A 22,690-nucleotide genomic window follows, 5' to 3' on the forward strand; every position below is an offset into this window, starting at 1 on the left:
TGCTGTGGCTGATGGAGCTCCCTCTGGAGAAGGGGCTTCAGGCTGGTGGTTTTGGTGCTCTTGCCCTGCTTGATGTCCTCCTATGCATGAGGTCTGGCCCTTGCCACAGGAGAAAGCCTGGGAGCCTCTTGCAGGGCAGTACAAGAGCCTGTGCTGGTCTAAGCCCCGCGTGTTGCAGCTCCTGCATCCTGTTTTGGGCATGGCTTCTTCTCGCGCAGGGCTCACGTGTCTCCTCCCCGCCGTGTGCCTGGATGCAAGGATGCCGGGAGCATCTATACAAGCACACAAAGGCAGGATCTCTTTGTGTAGGAAGGTGCGTGCTGTACGGAGACGCTACTTCAGATGAACCTCTGAAAGTGGCAGATGGAACCGTGGATTTAATTTATTATAGCTTTGATCTGCTCTGAAATATTGAGCAGCAAAACCCCGGCTGGGCTCCCTCCCACCGCCGCAGCCGGCTGCTTGAAATTCAGCCGGGAGGCTGGCCATTTCCCTCGGGTCTCCTTGGGTTCTGCGGGGTGTTAGCGGGACGGCGTGTTTTCCCTGGAGAAGAAGGTCCCTGGCTCTTCACCCCTCGTGAGGTCTCAGCTAACTTGCCAGTCTCTGGTGGGCACCACAGGAAGATGCAGGAGACACACACGAGTGATGCTTTCCTGACTCCAATCAACGCAGCCCTGACATCTTCCATCTACCTTGTGCCGTGCTCTCTTTTGTTTCAACTTGTGGGGGTGTTTTATTTTTTTTATTTTTTTTTTCTGGGCATTAAACCTATTTGATCTCCTCCAGCACGGAGCTTGTTTTCTCTATGCAAATGACATTCACTGATGCCCAAGCTGTTTTCCCTGCATTTGGGCTCTCTCCCAGCCTGCAGCGGAGCTAATAATTATGTCTCTCCATGTTGGGCTTCCTTTAACAGCAAGTAACAAATTTTCCTTGGCACCAAGGAGGAACTGCAAGCTATTGTTCTTCTGTCCAGGCAAGCGTTTCTCTTGCTGTTACTGATATACGAGTGTAACTCTGCTGGTGAGGACTAGGTTCAGTTTTATTACTGTTTCTGGCTGTTGATTTTTCACTAGTAGCTTTAAACATGAAAAAAAAAATTCTTTAATAAGGTGTTTGTCTTGAATGTAAATTATCAATCACTCTTCAAACCTGCTAAGGAAAAAGCTGGCTAATTATTTCCCAAGGGTTGTTAAGGGGGTTTTGTTGCAATTTTTTATGGATTTTGAGGGGTTTGCTTGGAAAATCAAATTCCTGGTTTTTCTATTTTATTTCCAGCTGAGAATTCTGCATTGCTGGTTGTGCAATACGCACTGGTCTTAGTTGAAAAATATTTGGATGTGAGATTTCTGCTGGCTTCAGCTACTGTGAAAATGTTATATATCGGTGACCATGATATGCCTTACATAGTTCTAACCTGACGATCAGAAAGGGCATTTATATGGAAATCCAGGTTAGTCCTGGAAATATATTCAGCATCTGGTTCCTTTTCTGTGACGGCAGAGTAGTCCAGGGCCACATTTTCAGAAGTAATTGGCTTCCTAAATGTTACAGGGGAGCCTAGAGTAAAGCTTTCCCGTGGCTGAAAATCCCCCTCTGCATCCCTAAGTACCTGATGCCTTTGAAATTCTCATCTCTAGGATCCAGCAATTTTAAGGCAAATAAAAGGAAGATTTTTTGTGTGTATATAGGTGTATTATGTGTTTATATAGACATTTCGCTGTAGTATGCGTGTATATAAGCATCCACGGGATGTTGTAAAAGTGTGGGGCTGAGAGCAATTCCTGGATAATGTACAATTTATGGGTAAGAATAAGGTGTCTTGATGCAACCTTCAGTCCAGGATATTCCTAAATTGCTGTTTTTTCTGACGCGGTCGGCTATTCTGGGAAAGACCACCCCATACTTGCTCTCCTCTTACACTCCTTGGTGAGACATCTGCTATTAGCAGCTGTGGGAGACTATCTGGGGGTCAGTGTCTGTAGGCTGGCACTTGTGCATCCCGTACAAAGCAGTGGCTTACAAATGGGGAAAATTCCTCCTAGGAACCTTTTACTCTGGTCTTTCCAGTTCTCTGGGCAGGCGGGTGTGAGAAGACAACTTGCTCATGGCAGATCTCATGACATAGATTTTGTGAACTCCTGGTGTGCCGAGAAGATCCCGGTTTCATAATTATATTCAGCTCACCAATAATTCTCCTTGTTTCCCACTGTGAAAGCTTTCGTTTGCCGCATGGTATTGCCGTGCTCCGCCAAGCCCCACTGCATTTTGAGCCGTACCTCCCGGAAGATCTGCTAGCACCGTGTGAGCCCCTGGGGTGAAGACCACTCCACCAGTGAACGCAAGATACTATCTAAGCACCGTATCGCTTCTATAAGGGAGAAAAGTTTAGATAATGGAATAATTTTAAATCTTTTTATGTTTGGATTTATTCTTTTTTCTAAAAAGATCCAGTGGGAAGTTTTTATATAATACTTTATTTACATTCCCCTTGTGAGGCTGTTGCAAGTACGAAGCTCTTTGATATATTTCTGAGAGCAATTCATTAGATAAAAGACTTCTGGTATGGTATGTATTTAGAGGGCCAGCGGAGCTCTTGGTACATGAAAGGCCTGGCAGCAGCTCCATTCCAGGCTCCCCTTATGGAAAGGGAATGAACAAAAACCAGAGCGACTCTGCGGGTTTGTCCCATTTCTCCAGGCGGTGGGAGAGGGAGAGCTGAAAATCCTGCTTCCTGGCCAAGTCCATCTTTTCCCCGACGGTGGCTGGCTGTCACCGATCATCACCAAGCAAAAGCCTGTGTTGTTGGCAGTAAATGGGATTGGAATTTATTTTACTGCTTATTTGTATGTGTGTCCATATCCCACCAGGTGCAGCAGAGACTTGTTACATGGTTGGGGACCTCAGAGGCTTCTCCAATTGATAGTCATGTTGCCTTCCTACTGAGCAGTGAAGGAGCAGGCAGGGTGTGTGGATCACATCTGGATTATCCTACACCCTGCCAGTAGCACCCTTCTGCTGTCCTCACCAAGGAGCTGGTGGTGGAGTGGATGACTTGGTTTGCTTTCCCATTAAGCCAGTAGAAACAGCAGCATGCTTGTGGCAGGCGAGGTGCTGGGTTTCCACTCTTGGGTGTTGGCTGGAGAGGACTAACTGGCTGGGGTCAAGAGCATCCCAAGGGCTGTGCTGACAAGTTAAGAGCATAAGATGTTGAGTGTCCTGTGCTGTTTGGTAGCATGGAGATGTAGAGGGCTTTGTAGGGATTGTGAACTTGTCACCGAGCCTGGCACGTCCTGCCAAGGGATGTCTGAACCCCAGCCCGAGTCTTGCTGAAAAGGAAAGCAATGAGAACGTGCAAAAAATCAAAGCTAATACCACATGAAACTTTATAGTCCATGTTTCCATGACTCAAAAAAAGCACAGTGCTGTGCTAGTGCCAAAATGTTCCCAGGCAGGAGATGCTTCACATCTTGTGAGCTCAGACTGTAGGCAGAGGGCATCTGACCTGCAGAGCAGATCCACTCAAACCTTTCAGGTCCTTCTTTCATGTGTCTCCCCTGAATCTCAGAACCCTCTCTGATGATGAGCGCTTGGCTTCCAACCATATGAAGTCATGGCTGGAAAAGCTATGAGGTTGCCAAAGCAGAGGCAATAGTACAACCCTCTTCCAGGTTGTCCTGTAGCACCTTCAGGATGGGGCGATGTGTGTAGGTTGTCTCTTGGGGTACAGCAGGTTTCAATGCACAGTGAAACTTAATTTTATAGAAAGTGCAAAAACTGAAGTAGCAGCGCAGATTTCTCTTGCTCTTGCTATTTCGTCAAGCAGCGCAGAGATGGTTTTTTGAAGGCATCAGTGCTGCTTCACCACCTGGGGTCAAACACGAGGAAATCCTCCCCGATGGATGCTGCAGAGGCAGGTGGCAGGGGATCACAGTCTTGGGCAGTGGCCACGTCGCTACGTCCAGAGTTGGACTGAGGCTGCTGCGACCAGCACCACCATCATGTAAGCTTCTCAAGTCAGCGGTGAAGTTGTCCGTGTGCCACCTTAAACCCACTGACATCAGCAGGCAGCATGTAATGCCCCAAATCCTTGGCTAACCAGATCAGCACTGGAGAGTGGGTGGGCGCTGCTTGTGAAGAGGCTGGCAGGGTCTCCAGACTGACGGTGTAATTCATCTCCCCGTGCTGATTAGACAGCCTATGTCTGGCTTTAGTTGCCCATCCTTGGGTCCAGATCTGAAGTGCAGTGGTTTTCTTGCTCAGCAAAACATGAGGGATAGTCCTGGGGGCAGTTTGGAGTTCTCTATCTCACTGACTTGCTTGTGTCATAGCCCAGGGCCAGTTTGTACACTGAATTTGGTTGAGGTTGGCCACCACGCTGAAGATCTGTTGGGACAAGCAGGTGCTGATAGATCCTGCAGTCACTTTGTCTCATTTCCAAAAGAAAAAGAGAAGGTCAGGGAGTCACTTTGAGGCTTTGCCAGAAAATACAGGTTGGTGTAGCCATGCCTGACGGAGGGGAAAATTAGATCTTTAAGTCAGTGGGATGACCTGCCCATGATGAAAGAGCAACTGCAAGAAAACCAGTCACTTAATGGTTTTCTACCTGTAATTGCTGGGTGACACTCCCTCCATGTAGTGAATGCAGCCCTGTTCAATTATGGTTGGAGAGGACCGCTGAGAAAGAAATCAAGTCCTTTAGGTAATACATAGTCCCTTTCTCTGGGACTTCTGTTCAGGATACACCTCGTGAAGCAGCACTGCCCCTTGTGAAGCAGACATCTCCTTAGGTGTCTGAAGGTCTGGGAGTGAAATGCTTCGCTGCTTTCCTGCCTGATTTAGGAGAACTACTGCTTACTGAGGATGGAGGAAGGTGTCTCTAGGCCTGGTGTTGCTAGCGACTCATGTGGAAGGATGTCTCATCACCCTCACTTTCCATTTGTGTAGAGCGGACAGGGTGATGCTGGTCTACCCACTGAAGGGAGGGCTTCCTCCACTCTATTGTCACGAAACTTGCAGTAGCTGTTACCTTTGAGGCCTTCATTCTTCTTCCAGATTTGGTTGAATAGGTCAACAAGTGCCAAAGCTCTTGGCAGGGAAGGGATGGCACAAGCCATTTCCTCTGAGATCGGACAGGAGCTTGCTGCTGGGTTTCCATGGTATGTCTGAAATTCTCGGTGCCATTCTGAGTGCTCTCAGTGCTCCTTCTCATCTTCATCCTTGAGCTTAAAGGAGCTATCTAGCATATCCTGGGCTAACAAGTCTCTTCCAATGTTGTCCAGAAGGAACACAACCACACAAGCTTGGCCCTTTCCTGGGAAGTCCAGAAAGATCTTGTAGACTTAACCTCCTGCTTCCAAGCCCATCAGGTCCTTTGGTCCTGTATTGTGACACAGGTATAGGTAAAACCTTACTTTTCCTGGTGGGAGCAAGGCTCCAAGCGATGTTTGGTGTCCCTTCCGCTGTGCCTTTACCAAAGCAGTGATCAGGTACTGTACCAGATTGGAGAGGGCTAGGGAAGGTGGACATGGACCTGGGGAGAGAAGGCGCAAAGCCAAAGTGGTTGGATTTTCTGCATGATATTTTTATGTTTACAGCTTTATGCAATACATTGAGAAGAAAGCTGGAAATTTGTCCCTGCTGAAATCTTTAGGGTAATCTTATGGTTTTTTTCTTAGAAGGTGCATTTTAAGTTATTAAAATAATTAAATCATTATTATTCTGTAGAAAAATTGAAGTGATTATTCTTGAATAGGTCTAGAAGAGCAGGGAGATACCTGGAGTCCAATATCAAAATTCTGCATAACCGGAAGATTTAGCTGCAGCACAGAGTGGGTGAGTGAAAACCTCTGCTGCAGAAAAACCTCAAAAAGGACCTTTTCTGTGATAGCTGTCTTCTGTTCTGACCAGGACTAAGACTCAAAGTTTGTGAGTCACTTGAAGGGCACCCCACAACTTGATCTAGGGAGTTCCTTGTAGGTGCAGTGGTGAGACCATTATTAATGCTGGGAGATATTTCAGAGGCTTTTGTGTCCTGAGAAGCCTTCTAGCTTTCTGTTGTTTTTCTTTTTTCTCTGGCCCAGCTTAGGCTGTGAATGCTGTACATTGAATATTGAGTTTTTTACATACAATTGAACATGAATCCCGTCAAGAATCCACTGATGTCCTTGGGCCACTTAAAAACTTGTGGTATTGCAATGGTTGGTCTACACCTCTACCAACACAGCCAACTTCACCCATACTTTATCATCACTGAGAGCAACCACGTAGGTGGTCACCGCGTTTCCATTTATTGTCTGTGCCTTGGGGAAAGTTATCTCCTTTTTCTGCAAATGGGGTTTTCAAACTTGCACTGAAGCAGCAGAAAGTATTAACTTTTGATTTGGCAAAGGGAGCAGAATTAATTAGTTCATGCCCCAAAGAGCTAGCTGTGAAGGTGAAAATTGCAGTGTAAGTGAAACATATGATTATTGCTAATTAAAATGCAAATGTTAGATTTGACAGCTAGTTTCCAAAGGAGGGTGGCTGGCAGTGTTAATGTGCACAAGCCTCACTGTTCCCAAGAAGGTGCAGAGTGTGGCCAGAAGGATTGGCATGGATGAGAGCAGCTGCTGGGAATCACTCTCTGGAGGGGATGACGTTTCTTCATCTCCTGCTGATGGGTGTAGACCATGAATGGTATGTGGAGGAGCCCAGACAAGAGCTGGGAACAAGAGTTCAAGGGTGGTTTGGCGTGTTGGGAGAGACTGTGAGAGTCTTGGTCTTTTGAGGGCACAGCAGAGGTTAACGGGGCCAGATGATGGGGAATTGGGTTGGCAGGAGGCAAGGGCATGGGATGGAGAACTGTGCGCGGTTACAGCTGTTTCTTCAGCGTTTGTCAGAGCTGCGGACAGATCTGTTCCTGCAACATGCTGAATTCATGTAGCAAGAGCACTGTGTGGGAGACATGTAGGCGTCCATGCTGCGGGATGGAGGGTGAGCAGTGCCGTGTCTCACCGCCGCAGAGCCTCGGGTTGCTGCTGAAGTCCAGCTGCCTCTATGGGTTTGGGGTGGGGGTTTTCTGTTTTTTTGCAGGGATGCTGGTGGAAGGTTTTTACTGCTCAGTTGTTGTTTTTTAAGGAATGATCCTTACTCCAGTATCACCCATGAGGCTGGTATGAGCTTCCCTGCTCCCACAGAAAGGAGTTCTGCAGAGAGGGTTCATTTTGGCACAAAAAGGCTTTATTCGAGGATGCAAAGCTGCCAGAAATGTCTGGGAGAGTTTCTGGTGGAGCTGTTTCTGTTACAGAGGCTTGGTAGCAGTAGAAAGTTGTTCATCTTTGGCAATTAGTCAGAAATGTAGATAAAATATTGAGCTTGGCTATGCTGGTGAGTTTGAATATGAGTGTATTCAGGCCATACTGGGTTGGATTGTTTCAGCTTCAACAGAAGTTTCAACAATTTTCAGTTCACAATTTTTGTTTTAAAATATTTTATTTTTAAATATAAATATGAATATCTGATAAAGATAAGGAATGTGAACAAGGAAGAAGCTCCAGACCATGAGTTAGAGCCAGGAGACAAACTGTTTTAGTGAAAGCAGTAGCCATGATTTTTATCTAACTAACTGGTTCGTGCTGTATCCACTGGCTTTTCTTTGTGAGTGTGGTACCAATCTCCCCGTTTCTCACGAGAGTTTTACTGTGGACAGCCACATTTCTGGAATTGGCATAGCCTCAGGTTGTCTGCAGGCAACCACGACCAAAAGTTGTCTCAACTGAGTATAACCGAATGGTGAAGTTTATTTTCAATGCCTCTTTTAAAGTGAAGGGTGCATATGCTGACTTGGTCCATTGTAACATTTGGCACAGAAATTTTTCATGCCTAGATGACCAGAATGTTTAGTGTGTAGGATACAGTAAATGGGTAATTAATCCTTCAAACAGCTAGGTGGTGAAGGTTCGTTTCTCCCAACGACCTTTTCAGTTGGTGCACATCTTTCCCACGTCAAACAAGATTATTTGCGCTTCCCAGGATGCCTGCAAGACTCGCTCTTTCCCAAGGCTTCCTGAAGCAACCCACCTCCCCGTGTCTCACAAGTGGCATCGATCGAGGGGTTTTTTCCTTCCATGCCAATTTAACAGCTCCCTTAACTTTGTGCCACTCGGTATTTCTCAGCCATCGGGAGATTCAGGACACAGTGTGGTGAGGACAGAAGAAGGTGCTTTTTGCTGTTGGTGTAACCTCTCGTGGGAATAACCACAACCTCTCAAATTTCATCTCCAGGCAACTTGAAAACCAGCTGACCTCCTCTTTTGAAGTCAGTACTGATTTTAGGCTATAGCAACCGCAGTGTGTTTGAGCTTGCTTGAGACTTGCAAGGTTTGAGGATGGAGAACGTGCAGCTGGAGCACCGCAGAAACCAGTACTGATGCATTTTGCTTCCAGTCCCTCGCATTGGGTAAATACTTACACGTTTCACACGTGCTAAGGTCTGCGCTGGACCGCTGGGTAGCATCACCTTAGGCAGCTTAGGGTCTGCTGTGCATCTGTCTCGCTGCCCCATCCAACCCAGGTGGCAGTGGTGGGTCTGTGCCCCCAAATTAGTGACCTGGACTTGGCTGTTGTGTGCAAAGAGTTCATGCCTTGCTCTACTAGTGAGTCCTTTCGGCTCTTGAAGGCCAAGGTGGCTCTGCCCTTGTCTTAGCCTGTGACAGTGGCCACAGAGACTCAGGTTGTCCCACAAGGATGTCTGAGACGTGAGAAGCCCTCTCTAAATGTCAGCTCTCACACCAGTCCTGAAACGCATGTTCCCCTTTTCATTTCCCAGATTTTCAGGGTACTTGAAAGAGTTGAATATTCTGCACTCTGTGATTTCATGTTTTTTTAATCATCTTAGGTCACTTCAGAGGTCTGTCCCAAGCCTCTGAACAAAGCTTTTGGAGCAATTACCCTGACAACATCCCCCTTTCTCCCCAAGCACCTTGTGGGATGTTTGGGTAAATAAGGCTGGTCGGGTGAGTTATTCTGGTTTTCAGATGACTCATCTTGCCCTGAGGGCTGCCGGCTGAACGAGAAACCTGCAGGTTGCTTGACAGCAGAACAAGTGTTAGGAGAATAAAGGAGAACATTGGGGACAGCTCCTTAATAGGCAAAAATAGTAATTTGTATTATGTAGCTTCTGGTGAACTCCAGCTGTTTTCAGGTATGTGAGTAGCTGGACTCCAATGGTGGACTGAGCAGAGGGAAAAACTGACTGAATAGTTGATTTGGGATTAGGAGGGGGCTGAAGGATATATAAGCAGTTTTAGAGAATGTGGGATTGTTGAATATGCATAATTAATCCTCATGAAGATAGAGGAGGTAAGTATTACTTTTTTCCCATACATAGACTAGAGCACTAGAGCCAAATCTTATCTTCACTGAAGCCTCCCACAGTGTCATCCCTTTGCAGTGTGTAAACAGAACATGTTAAAGGACTCCAAGAAAGCCCCATGCATGGGCATGGTTTTGTAGGTGCTTGCACATGTGGTCTGGGAGCTGGAGCTCTTCTGGCTTACTGGATCGATGGGTTTTGTGGGTGCAGGACAGTGTTGCCCTTGACTAAAGCGAGCTGTTTGTTGTTTCCAGGAAGAGTGGGATCACAACAGCAGTGGGAGCGCAGGATCCCAGCCGGGATCGGGCTCCAGACGTGGGTCTGGATCCAGGTCTGGCAGCCACGGGAGAAGCAGCCAGTTCAGGCAATCGACCAAGGTATACCTGGTAGCGACGTGCTGAAGCTGTGTCCCTTGCTTGCTGTTTATTGGAGGCATCCTCCTAACAACGTGTTTTGTGTGTATGTCTACACATAGGGTGTGAGCGCATGTCAGTTATGACAGACACCTCAAGGACCTACTTAATTCACACATAATGTGTGACCTGGCTGCTGAGGGCTGTAGCTGTTCTTCAGCCTCAAAGAAGTCTGTTGAGGTGTGCTGAGTACCTTAATATTGGGAAAGAAGTCCCTAGTCAGCTGGTTTAGTGCAAAGCAATTTAGGTTTTTTTCTTTATTTGAAGTCTTGGAGTATTTTAATTTTGGGAAATTAAGATATGTCCGTAATTATTTTTTGGCAAGTCTTCGTTAGAAGTTGATATGTGAGTGGACACCACATAGATGGTGTTAAATGGTGACCTTGAGTCCAGCTGCTTTCCGTGGGAGCTGTCAGCAGGGCTAGATGGAGAATTACCTTCCCACTGTCCAAAATGCTGTAAGAATTTGGTTCTAGGTCCGTTCCTTGAACTCAAACCAGGGACCTTTTCTGCATGTTTTTAGTCAGCCTTTGTCCTCCTCTCTTCTTGGAGTTGCTCTACTTTTGCACACATGAGCGTGGGTTGTGCCAGAAGCGAAGGATGGACTCTGGGAGATTTGGGGCCAGTGGTCAATGTCCTGGTCCAATCATCCATCTCATCCATCCTGGAGAGCTTGAGGAAATAGTCTGTCCTCCTGAGCCACACTGTGGTGGGAGAGGACCTGCAGAACCGTGTTGCTGCTGGAAAGTGATGGTCCTTTCTGGGAGGAGCGAGACTCAACATATTCCTTTTTCTTTGAGCAGGGATAATAATGTCTTCCTCAAAATGTTTATATTTTTCTTATGAAAACTTGGCAGTTTTCAACAAGAAAACCTTTAATCAGAGCCTTTTCAGACAGTTTGGTATCTAGCTATCTTTTCTGTTTTCTACTAAAGTGCAGCCAGGCGTTGTAGGCAGCTGAGAAGGAGGAAAGGTGGGAGAATCTCATCGAAGGTAGAACTTAAAAATGCTTAAGTAGTAACACATGACACAGGATAATCCCTGTATTTATACCACGGACTCAGCCGACCACTTGGCGTTGTTCTACATTAATGCTAAGCACAGCAATGAGCTAATGCTGTTGCAATCGTGTGACGAAGAGCATGATTTTGTAGTGGTTTGCTGGAGGATGGTAATGAGGAGTGGCAAGAGGAACCGGTGGGATGCTGAGCTGGGCTTTCAAAAGCTGCTGCGTGCATGCAAATGCCGACTTTGTGGGGAATTTGCTGAAGCTGCATGCATGGGTAAACAGTCAGAGTCCACGCGGCCGGTGGCGTGGTCTGTCCCTGTGTTTGTGTGGGCAGCTACAGGAGTTGAGCACCGGTGGATGGAGATGTTGTGTGCTCACGGGAGCTGGAGGACAGAGGTTATGGACATGCATTTACACCATACTGGGTGCAGGATCGACTTTACCGGACCTCTGATCATTCTGGGTATTTGTGTCGTTCTCGTCAGTGTGTCTCTCAATCATCGTTCCTGGTGGCTTAATTAATTTTCAGCAGTACTAACCCCTTTGCGGTGCAAACGATTATCTAAAGCTGAGGGTTGGATCATTGGGAGCTTCAAGTTAAAACTGCTTATGGTTATAGTTTGCAGTCCTGGGGGAACTGGCAGCAAATCACTTGTTTTCTTAAATACCTGCGATGTTTTTTTTTGTCCCTGGACTTGACAATTCGCTTTTTTAAAGTGTTATTATTAAGTCTTGGTAGCATGCTGTGAGCATATTTTAGTAAGCGCCCTGCAGCGCAGGTTCACTTGGGCAGCAAGCATGGTCCCTGCCTTCCGAGTCGAGACAGGATCCGGTTATAAAGACAGGTCGTCAAAGACTGAAAGGATGTCTGGAAATGACCGTAGTGACTCATGACTTAATGACAAGTTGCATTATCGTTTGGCCCTGGTGCCGTCTTTATGGAGCCTGGCTAATGCTTGGAGCGTCTCCCAGAGGTTATGGGAACATCGTCTAGGAGGACCAGGAGTTGCAGCCCAGTTTGGGTGGGAGCATCTAACCGCTGCCTAGAAGCTTGCATCATCTGACCTCCTGCACCACCTGAGCCATGACTGCAATTTCCCCTAATTGCTGGGATTAGGAGCTGACCTGCCTGTGCTTACTGGTAGAGCACCGATGAGCTGATGTGCCGAGGAGATGCCGGGGAGCTGGGTGGGACAGCTCGTGCTGCCTCCGCTTATGCCGCAGATCAGGCGGTGCTGGTGCCAAGGCTCTCCCTCCACATCCAAACAGATTTCAAGCCGAGCATCGGACAGTAATTGCTAGATGCTTTACATCAGGGCTCAAGAAGGAGCTCTTCAGAAGCCCTGTACCGATCTGAATTTAGGCACCAATTTTAGCACACAAACTGTTGCATTAGGAATCTGCTTTTTCTTAAATTTTTGTTATTTAGTATCTTTGTTGCTGATTTGTCTCATCTTCATTGCAACTGGTTGCATGTTCCCGTTCTTTCTCCCTGAGCCCAAATGCTTTACTTTTAGGAAATCCTATTGTAGCTGGCTCATTGACGGATACTTAAAATATCCCATGTCCATAGGAAATGGAAAAAGAAATGGATCTGTCTGCAAGAAGAAGTATCTCTTCTTTGGGTCATAGCTATAAAGACCTGCACATATATTTTCATTATACTGCATGAGGGTGGTTAGAATTAGAAAACTAATTTATCTACCTCCTTGGTGGGAGAAAATCTTGCTTACATTTGCCTAAAATAAAAAGCACTGCCTCTATAACTGATGGTGCAAACTTTAATTTGTTTCTGTGCAGAGGCATGTTGACTTGCAGATCCCCGGAGGTTAAAATCGTAATCCATAGACCCCTTGGAGGAGGCAAAAAAGGGAGCAATGTGTCCGTGTTTGGAGTATCTGGTGTATAAATTAGTTGTTGTGCTGGGAATAGCTGTGAAGTCCGACCATCCGTAGCATACGCTGAGGACACACATTCTGTTCATTAGGAAAAGACTGCTCACTGCATGGGCAGACTGAGGTCTGGGACTTCAATAAGAAATAGTCACATTTTAATGAATTTTTAGTGTCAGTTGTTATTATTAATAATATTTGAAAATGGCTGAAATGATAGGATGGGGGATATATGGAAGCCACCTTGTCTAGTACTTGTTTCACTACAGTGGGACCATTTGAGCTGAAACACTTAAATAATCTGAATATGTGTAAGCGTATGAATAATCTGAATATGTGTAAGAAAAGTTGGGGGAAAATTGGTAATATGGGATTCCTTATATATAATGCGTTTACGTGTCCATCCCGTATGACTCTGAGTCAAGTCTGATTTCTTGAATAGTCCTGGCAAAATCCAACCTGCTTTACTTCTTCTCCTGTAAAGGGTGGAGAGGGCAGCCCTCTGTCTGAGGGGAGGACATGTGTAGGGTGATGACTATAAAGGGGCCATGAAGGATGGATGTGACGTCTTTGCTTTAGCTGCTCTTGCTTTGGGTTGCCAGTTTTGCCAAAAGCAGCTGCATGGCAAAATTCAAGGTGCTTTGCAGTTTGCTGGAGGTTTCTTATAATTCCCACGTGATTATACTGTGATGCTTTTGCTTCTCGAGGGAAGGTACCATCACCTTAATGTTGGCAGGACATGTACTAGAATAACCGTGTGTACTCGTTTGCTGGTGTGCGTAGCAGAGGTGGCACGGTGCAGGGTTCTGACATCCCCCGCCTGTTGCTAGAGCGAGGAGACATCATGCCACCATGATGGCTTTCCCCATCCTTACTGGTGACAGCAGGTGCTGGTAGCTGCTGGTGAAGAGTATCTCCATGCTTGGAGATGTTCAAAAACCATTTGGGTATGCTCCTGAGCAGCGGGTTTTAGGTGGCCCTCCCTGAGCAGGAGGGTTGGACCAGCTGAGCTTCAGAGGTCCCTTCCCACCTCAACTGGTCTGTGACTCTGAAGCTGGGTGTCTCCATGATTGGGATGTCAACCTGCCTGCTGGACCTTGGTAGGTCTTGGACGTTGTGGATGGTTGGGTAGGAGGACAGGGCTGGAGTCAGAGCTGAGCCTACGTGTTGTCTGCACCGTGTCGTCCACAGCTTTGTGTCCCCAAGGCTGAAACTGTGTCAGTCCTTGCCTTCACGGTGCGCTTTTGCAGTGGGCGAGGGGCATCTGCGTTGCAGTGAGGGTGGATTCACACAGGAGCAGCGAAGCCCACGCACAGAGCCAGGACACACTGGTGGCAGGAGAGGCTGTGCCAAGCTGTGCCGTGGTCCAGGTAGTGCCGCGTGCCTTCCGGCGAGTAACCGCCTTTCCCTCCCTCCTAGAATGGCAACAAGGAGAGCTCCCTTGACATGCTGGGCACGGACATCTGGGCTGCCAACACCTTCGACTCCTTCAGGTAAGCCAGTTTTAAAATGCTTTAAGAGAGAGTTAGATTGTGCTGCTCTCTTAGCCTTTGGCCACATGTCCATCCTGCAGGCACCCAGGCACCGGTGAGTCCCCTGCCAGTACTCACGTTGTTGCTCCTCCTCCTCCCCATCCCCGTTTACCCTGTGGCACTAAGCTCAATCAAGCTGCTTAAAGAATCCTACGTGCTTAGGAGAGGCCGCTGGATGGGTTTGCAGTCTAAACATCTGAAACCGGTACTGATACGATTACTGTAATCATCCGTGAGCTGCACAGGCAAGGCTTGAGGCAGCTCTGAGCTGCTGCTCCAGGATTTTACTCTTCCATTAATTGGAGGTGCGATCACGTGTTGGTTTCACAGCTGCTGGGAAGAGCTCTTCAGCTGCTGCTTCAGTGCAGGGAAAGTGGCGAAATATGGTTTCTGTCCAGTTTTACGCATTTCTCTGTGCCTGGAGCACTGCAGGAGTCTGCAGGGGCTGAGTTCCTACCTGGGACTTGCTCCAGGCCATTGGAGTGAGCAAGACCAGAGAGAACATCTCCATTGCATGGACCAGACCGCTACCTGTTGCAATACCCCCTTGATACAGAGAGCAAGTATAGTCAGCAAGGTGTGTGCTGCATCATGCTGCATCATACCTCAAAACTGGGGGTTTAGCTCAAGCAACAGGAGCTCAACATCTCCAAAAAACCAGAAGAAATGAAAAGAAATGTGATGCAGCAGTGTGAAGGTTGGAGGCCCGCATCCGTGTGCGCTGCGGCAGGGAGCGGTGCTTCCAGAACCACCAGCTCTCCTCATCTGCAGGCTCTGATGTGCCCTCGGCTCTTCAGCTCGGTGGTGTTTAGTTAGTAGTGAACTTACTTTCTTTGTTTTTCCCCATTTTTCTTTCCTAGTGGTGCGACGTGGGACTTGCAGCCTGAAAAATTAGATTTCACCCAGTTTCACAGGAAGCTGCGAAACACCTCCAAACACCCGTTGCCTCACATAGACAGAGAAGGGTGAGTGCTGTGTGTGCGATACCATGCTCTCCAGCAAGGTCTCTAGCTTCTCCTTCTCTGTATTTTGCATTACTTGTTAGAGTTCAGTCTTTAAACCACGTTGGATCCAAGTCCTCCTGGATCCAAGTCTTCTGGATTTAAACATCTCTGAATACTGGAGGAAAGATCCTGGCTTAGTGCTGATCCCGGTTACAGTTCCCACAACTGACAGGTTCTTCTCCCCAGCAAGACTTCAGGGAAGGAGGGAGCATCAGTGTGACGTGTGTAGATCCAAGCATTAATCCCCTCTCTGCTAGCTGTAAAATATCTGCTAGCTGTGAAAATATTAAACAGCTCCTTTTGGAGGTGACAGCCTCCAGGGCCTTCCACGGTATTGCTGGATTCCTCTTTGGTTGTTGGTTGGTCAAGCCAAATAAACGCATACTGGCACCAGGTGGCTCACCAGTGTTGCTCAGGTGGGCATCACCGTTTGCCTGCAGATTCTCTGCAGATTGAGAAACAGTCACAGTATGTTTTTGCCTCTCATTATCGTTCAGTCCCAGTGCTTAACACACTGGCAGTGCTATTCAGGGCTGCAGGCAGTATTACCTGTCCTGTTATCCCAAGTTATGACAAGGCTTCAACTCATCCCTGATGCAAATCACTGCAAATCTCTGCTAAAGAAAAAAATAGAGTAAGGACTCCACAGTCACATTTTATCCCATCCATTTTTTTTCCACTTTTTCCTAGTCATTTCCTGCCCACAGAGGAAGGAAAAAAATCAGAACGGGTCTAAAAGATAGGGTTGAGAAGATTGCAGGTGACTTCTCATTGCCATTTTGTATGTGGGGGTGGAAATCCTCTCTCAGAGAAGCGTTTCTGTTAGTAAGCTGCTTTGGCCAAAGTACAGGCCGATGCCATATGCATGGGTTGCACATCTTGTTTAGAAACACCAGGCTAGCAATCCCACCCCAGCCCAGGTCCAGCAGGAGGCTTCCGTATCGCATAGTGACGGGCAGACTCACACAACTGGATAAGGCTTTTTTTTCTGCACTGTGAGTATTTACTGCAGGTATATAAACAGCAAGTTTCAGAATATTTGGAACAACGTGACACTAAATTTCTAAGTTGTTAGAAAGCCTTGGTCATGTTTACTCCCATTTGTACAGATAGTTTTGAAAAATGAGGCAAAGGCCCTCTGTAAAATAAGATATAATGTGCTTCCCCTGTAAAATAAGATGTAAGGTGCTCCGTGGTTGATGGCACTTGCCAGATGATCCTACCAGTGACACCTGCTACGTATAGGGAGGATGCAGCAGGGTCTGCTCTGCGGTCTGCCTCCAGTTCCTGGTGTACTGTGAATGCCCAGGGTGCAAACAGGTAGAGAAGGCAGTATGGAGGTGAGGTATTTAATCAGTCCTAAATATTACAGTCGTAAAAATGGAATAAGAATTAGTGTATATGCAGATGGCAGATGCTGTCAGCACAAGCAGTGCATCTCCCAAAACACGGGTCATATAAGTAACCTGCACTAGAATAGAGGAAGCGCAGACAAAATTGGTTTTATTTTTTAATTTTTAAGTTGTCTCTGTTGTGCATTCGTCAGCTCTCCATGCCAAATCTGTGCTGAGCACAATTCAGCTTGCTGAACCTCCAAGAATCTCCACCTCCTAGCTAGGCATTTTCCCTCTTTGTAAGGGGGGGCTTTAACATGCTAGCTGGGCAATGAAAAAATGAATTGGGGAAAAAAAAAGGGGGGCAAGATGCTGTTCAGTATGTGTGTTCTACGCTGTAAGTACCAAAGGGACCATTTTATTCCTTAGTGCGATCGCTTGCCCAAGGTTGGCCGTGTAGTTGCCTCCAGCTGATCGACCTCAAGTGTCTTTTGCTTGGCTGAAACTTTTTCCTCCAGAAAGACATCTGGTTTTATTTGCAGATAGTGATGTGTTGAACAATCAAAAGTGGAGTGGTTAAGGGAAACCAGGGAACTGTACCTCGTTTCTGACCTGAATTTGTCTGCCTTTAATTTCTAGTGTTAGCTCTCGCTGTGCTTTTGCTCTTCCAGTTCAAACAACCCTTTGTAGCTGATATTTTCTCTTCATTCCAGGTATCTCCCAAGCCCGTGTATGACTTTACTTTTTCCCATACTCTAAGAAATTTCCCTACCAATTTGAAACGTGACTGCCCAAGCTGCCTGTGGTCCCGTAGTTCAGGCTCAGCTGTGCTGCCTGTAGAGGAAAGCTGCCTTCATCCCCCTAATCCCTGCCTCCTCATCCCCTGCCTTTATGCCACAGTCCAGCATCAGACGTTCACCCTGGGACAATCCCCATCATTTCAGATAACCTTTTCCTATGATACTCTTGCCCGTCCTGTACCTGCAATGGGTATTATTTGTCCCCAGATGTTTGACTTGATTTTTCTCATATATGCATTTTTAATATATATTTTATATATATACACAATATATTTTTGCCTTTGTAAATCAAAGCCATTGTTTCATCTATGAGGGAAGGTCAACTGTTGAACACCTCTGATTTTCCATAAATCAATTAGGGTGTTAATTAAATTAAGTATTTTCATTCAGCGCACTGCTTTTTGAGCCTGGTGCTTTAGCACATGCCATTTTTCTAGATTTTTTTCCCCCCATTTGCTGTAATTCCACCAAGATCTGTTGTTCTCTGACTTCTAGGCACTGATGGCCTGTGTCTGCTTCTATCAGAGTTTCTGTTCTACCTATGGTATTTAACAGTATCTTGTCACTAATTGACCAAAAAATACATTATCATTCTTGCATAATAAACAATTGAGGTGATCTGTTTTCGCAGATGCAGAAGGGTGATATTTACTGACCATTTTTTCTTCTTCTGTATCGTTACAAACTCTGCATCCAGCTAGTAATTATCTTTGGGGCTTTTTTTTTCTCCTTTCTTGATACAAGAAAGTCCTTCAGCTGCCAGCTATGTGTTTGGTCTGTCAGTGCTTGGCTTCTCACCCCAATTTTTTTGTGTTTCAAATCGTATGTTTGTATTTATATCGGTTGCCGTTTGCTGTGTGAGATGTATGTTTGTGCTTGTTCGCCGACACCTTTCTCAGCAGGGGAACTGCATCTCCCGTGGAGACCAGCAAATGAGCAGTGCTTCAAAGGAAACATTTTTCATTACATTTGTGTCCCCTTTTTTTTTTTTCTTTTTTTTTTTTTCTCCAGGTGGGCTGTGCTTTTGGTTTTGCTTGGTCTGGGAATTAAATCACCCAATGCTACTGCCTTTGGTTTTCTCACTGCTGCCATCACCAGAAGTGTTTGAATGCTGTGGCGGACGGTGCAGGTGGAGAGGACTGAGAAAAGCATTTAATTTTGTATTAATGGCTTTGTGCCCGTGTGGGAGTGTTTTGGAGGCACAGCATACTCACTTCAGAGAGCCTCTTTGTTTTCATGAGGGTCCTTTGCAGTAAGAACTAATCTTCCCCGTGTGCCATAATAGAAAATTAACTTTGGTTCCAGCGAGGTTTCACGTGGTTTTGTTTGGTTTTTTCTTGCCACAGGCTTGGAAAAGGGAAGTACGAGGATGGTGACGGCATCAACTTGAACGACATAGAGAAGGTCCTTCCAGTGTGGCAGGTAGGTGCTGAGGACATCACCTGTGCGGTGGAGAGCAGCAGCTCCCTGCCGTACCTTTCCTTAGGAAACCCTCCGCAGAAGTGGGAGAGCCTGCGCTGGGTGCGCTGAGCTGCGGTCTGTCGGGGTTTGTGACGGAGAATTGTGCTTGTGGTTTCAGCGAGCCTCGCTGTCAGCCTTAGTGCTGGGCAAGGGCAGTTACCACGTAGGCTTCGCTGGGAGGTGGGACGTTGAGGGCGGTGTATGTATATACACGTATATACACATACATGTACACAGGGCTCACATATTTTAGGAAAGGAGATTCTGAAAAGCATCAACCCTCCTGACAGCTGAAAATAAATTGCTGCCAGGAAGCCAGCAGTGACAGTGTGCTGACCCAGATGTTTCCCCTGTGGGGTGGGCGTATGTTTATATGGAGTGGTCATCCACTTGTCTGTTCCTTCAGCCTGTTCCTTCCCCAGATCTCTCTTTACGGCCCAGTTTCAGTTCAGACCCACAGTTAAAAAGTCCAGTTGAATAGGTCAGTTTGTCAGCATCATATAATTTTTCACTTTCCAGAGCCCTAGACCTCAAAGGAGCTGCGTGCCCTGGGGCTGGGCAAGTTTCTGAGGATGCTCAGCTTGTTTTTGCTGACGTCTCCTCTTTGCCTCCAGAGGGAAGGACGGAGACATCTCATGTGCTTGGTAGCGTTACCTTTTCAGTGCTGACCAAAGAGCTCGCCGGGCTTCTTTCTCATGCATCACGTGAGGAAAAGCTTTGCTCATCCTGTTAACTACGTGGTGATCTGCCTTACTATTTCTTTTGGGTGACCTAGCTGGCATTAAGTACGAACCAGGGGAAGGAGTGGAGCAGTGCTGCTGACTTTGGCAGGGAGGAGCACTGCCTGCAGCTGCTTTCTGCTCAGTCTCTTCCATGCTTGGTGTGTCTGGACTTTAGGTCACAGGGAGAAAACGTCAGGTTCAGCTGATACAGACCCCAGTAATTCCGCAAAATCAGGTTATTCTCCCTGGGGAATAATTGGAAATGAAGAATCAAACTATCTTTGGTGCTAGGAGCCGACTTTCTTCTCTAGGGTTTAACTTCTTTTCTAATCAACAGCTGTTAAATAAGCCAGGTCCTCCTGGTCTGGTTGTCATCTCATCCTGTCCTAACACCAGGTTGAGTCCATTGACTCCAGTGAATTAATCCCGATACATACCTTAATATCTAGCTTAATTGTTAGTGTGGCACCTCTAAGCTGGAAGACCTAGTGGGAATGCTGGATTGGATGTTTTGTTTGTGCTTCTGGGCAAACTCGTGCAATGCTGCGTGATTTTGGAGACGCGCTTACCTAGGCACGTACAGTCATATGTGTGTGGGAACTAAGAGCCGGCTAGTTCTGGGTGAGGATTTATCTTGTTCGGCGTTGACAAGTGAAATACTTGCAGACAGCTGGTTTAATCCTGACATATCATTGTTAACTGGATTTGAATGCAATCGTGCAACGCTGACAGTGATTTTGCTGGTCTTTATCCTTTGTTTTAAATGGCTCTGTGGAGCACAGTGCGTGGGGACATAAGGGAAAATATTCATGTGAGCCTATGGAAGAAAAATCTTTTACCTTCCATGGGGCTTTCTCACACTGCGGTTATGTTTGTGTCATTTCCTGAAGAAGGGGCTTTTCAGGTTGGAGATACATAAATTCTTGTTCTGTCTGTGTTTGAGTTCATGGGTTGCTTACAGCAGCCGCGCATGGACGGAGGAGCCAGTCCGAGCATCCTCCAGGGTGACTGAGCTGGTCCAAGCATCCTCCAGGGTGACTTAATTCCTGTAAGCATCCTCCAGCACGACTCAGGTGCAAATGTTTTGCTGCTGAATGTGTTTCAGCAGCTATAGCAGGGTTAAGAGCACCAAGTTTGAGAGAGGTAGCGAGTCTTACTTGCAGGCTGCTTTGGAAATTTGGGTTCCTTTGATGGTAAAGTATGACAGACACAGGACGTGAAGCTAGAACTAATTTTCAGTATACATCCAGGTCTGTATGTGTATCTCTACATAGAGATACGACACCCCTAATGGGTTAAGCAGAATATTCTGGATATCTGGATGTTAATATATATACATTAGTTTTGCTGCTGGAATCTATCAGTAGCATTTTAACAAAATATTGCAAGGAAAGCCTATGACTGTTTGGCAATTAAAAGGTGAAAAAATAAACAAAACCCAAAACAACCTCCCCCAAAACCCTCTTTCTTCATAGGTGTCTGAGGGAAAAATGCTTGTTGCCAGTCTTTTGTTTTGAAATTGGAGAATGTGTGCATCCTGCTCCTCCCAGATGCTGTTGGCTGTCTCTGCAGCATGTTGCGCTCTGCCATCTCGTGGACACGCACAGGCGGGCGAATCCGGCTCCGCTTCGGCGCTGGGCGCAATTTCTTTGCGACAACTGGTGTTTTGAAGCTTCCTCCTGCCCCATCTTTTCAACGCTCATCTGGGGTGCTTGTTTTTACTGGTAAATAGGCTTTGTTTTGAAAGCTTCATGGCTAGGAGCTCATGAGGTCATTGCTTTTGGCTCAGCAAAGTGAGCCATAACTTCTTCACCTCTCCTTACTCATGGGAGGCTGTAGTTGGATTTGGGCAGTAATTCACCTAAGTGCTGCCAAAAAGTGACTTTGGAAGAAAATAATCGTTTGAAGATAAGTATTCCCCATTCATAAGATCTGCTTTTTATTGCACGCCAGGGAATATCCGTTGTCTGCTGCGTTAGAGAGGCGCAGCTCAGATGCAGAACCAGTCTTCGTCATCCTCTCTGTTTTCACCTCAGCTGGTTTGTTGGAGGAGACCGTGTAACCATCTTGGCGTCATGAAGACGTCACAGGGTGGGCTGAGTCAGTGCATTTTGCTTTTGCTCCCTTTGGCAAATGCTTGGAAAGGCTTTCAGGCTTGGATGTGTCACAGCCGAATGCCCTGGTCCTAGATACGGTCTTTAGACTGCGAGCCCTTGGCAAACTCTACACTTAACCAGAGAAAACAACCCAACGGGTCATGTCCTACAAGATACCCCCCATCCTCCCTTGTGAAGCTGCTGTAGCTCACAAAGGATACAGGCAGCTGCATGTCACAGGGACGTGCTGTGAATGCTGCTAGACATGAGCAGAGAGTTTCGGGACACATCCCCAAGTAGTTTCTGGACTGGCATCTTGCAGTTTTTAGCTTTCAGTCTGCTGGACTTGTGCCTTCCAGATGGGCCTGCCCTCCTCCGAACTGTGCCTTCGCTGTACAGATGCTCCTTGTCTTGTGTTTTAGGAGGCAGAAATTATGTGGCACTTCTGAAAGGCATACTGGGCTTTACTGGTGCGATGGGGTAAACTTGGAAGACAGCACTGATATCATTTGGTTTGGTATCTTCATTGCCTTGTAGCTCATCTCCTTCCGTTTCCTTACTGATTTTTGACCCTTTTTGTCATGTGCTTGGAGTTACAATAAACTGATCGTTTCTCTTCTGGCTATGGTTGTTACCAGCTTCCTTGTTGGATGAGAAACAAGGGAGCAACTCCTTAGGTAAAACGCAGGCTCTGTAAGTTGCTCGTGTTCCTCTTAGCACCACTGTATTCATGACTTAGGAGCCTCAGGCTTAGAAGCACCAGGATTCCTGACCGTCCTGGGATCCCACCTGAAATTAGACACCTACCAGGTGTCACTACCCACTTTCCTTGGGACTCCTGCTCATGGACAAGTATTTTCAAGTCAGACCTTACAATTCAATGTGGAGATCGTGTGAGTAAAGGTGGGACCTGTGCGCTGGTCACTTGGGGTTCCTGCTGTAGGAGAGACATGGACACGTTGAGGCATGATTTGTTGCCTCTTCATGTAGCGGTCTAGAGAAGGTTGGATGTTTCCCATCTGAGGATACCCGTGTCCTTTGCCTGTCAGCTCTGCAAGGAGCCCAGAGGGAC

General features: G+C 46.7%; 1 protein-coding gene across 1 annotated transcript in view; it reads left to right on the forward strand.

Moving 5' to 3' along the window:
* The window catches only part of CTIF (CBP80/20-dependent translation initiation factor), a 113,392-nt gene that overhangs the window by 6,501 nt on the left and 84,201 nt on the right, over positions 1-22,690 (forward strand). The window contains 3 exon segments of the mRNA XM_010286437.1: positions 14,075-14,162; positions 15,062-15,166; positions 18,686-18,761. Of these exon segments, the coding sequence (XP_010284739.1) occupies positions 14,075-14,162; positions 15,062-15,166; positions 18,686-18,761 (269 nt within the window).

This window comes from Phaethon lepturus, unplaced genomic scaffold, assembly GCF_000687285.1.
Source record: "Phaethon lepturus isolate BGI_N335 unplaced genomic scaffold, ASM68728v1 scaffold17194, whole genome shotgun sequence".
In the NCBI taxonomy this organism is placed as follows: Eukaryota; Metazoa; Chordata; class Aves; order Phaethontiformes; family Phaethontidae; genus Phaethon; species Phaethon lepturus.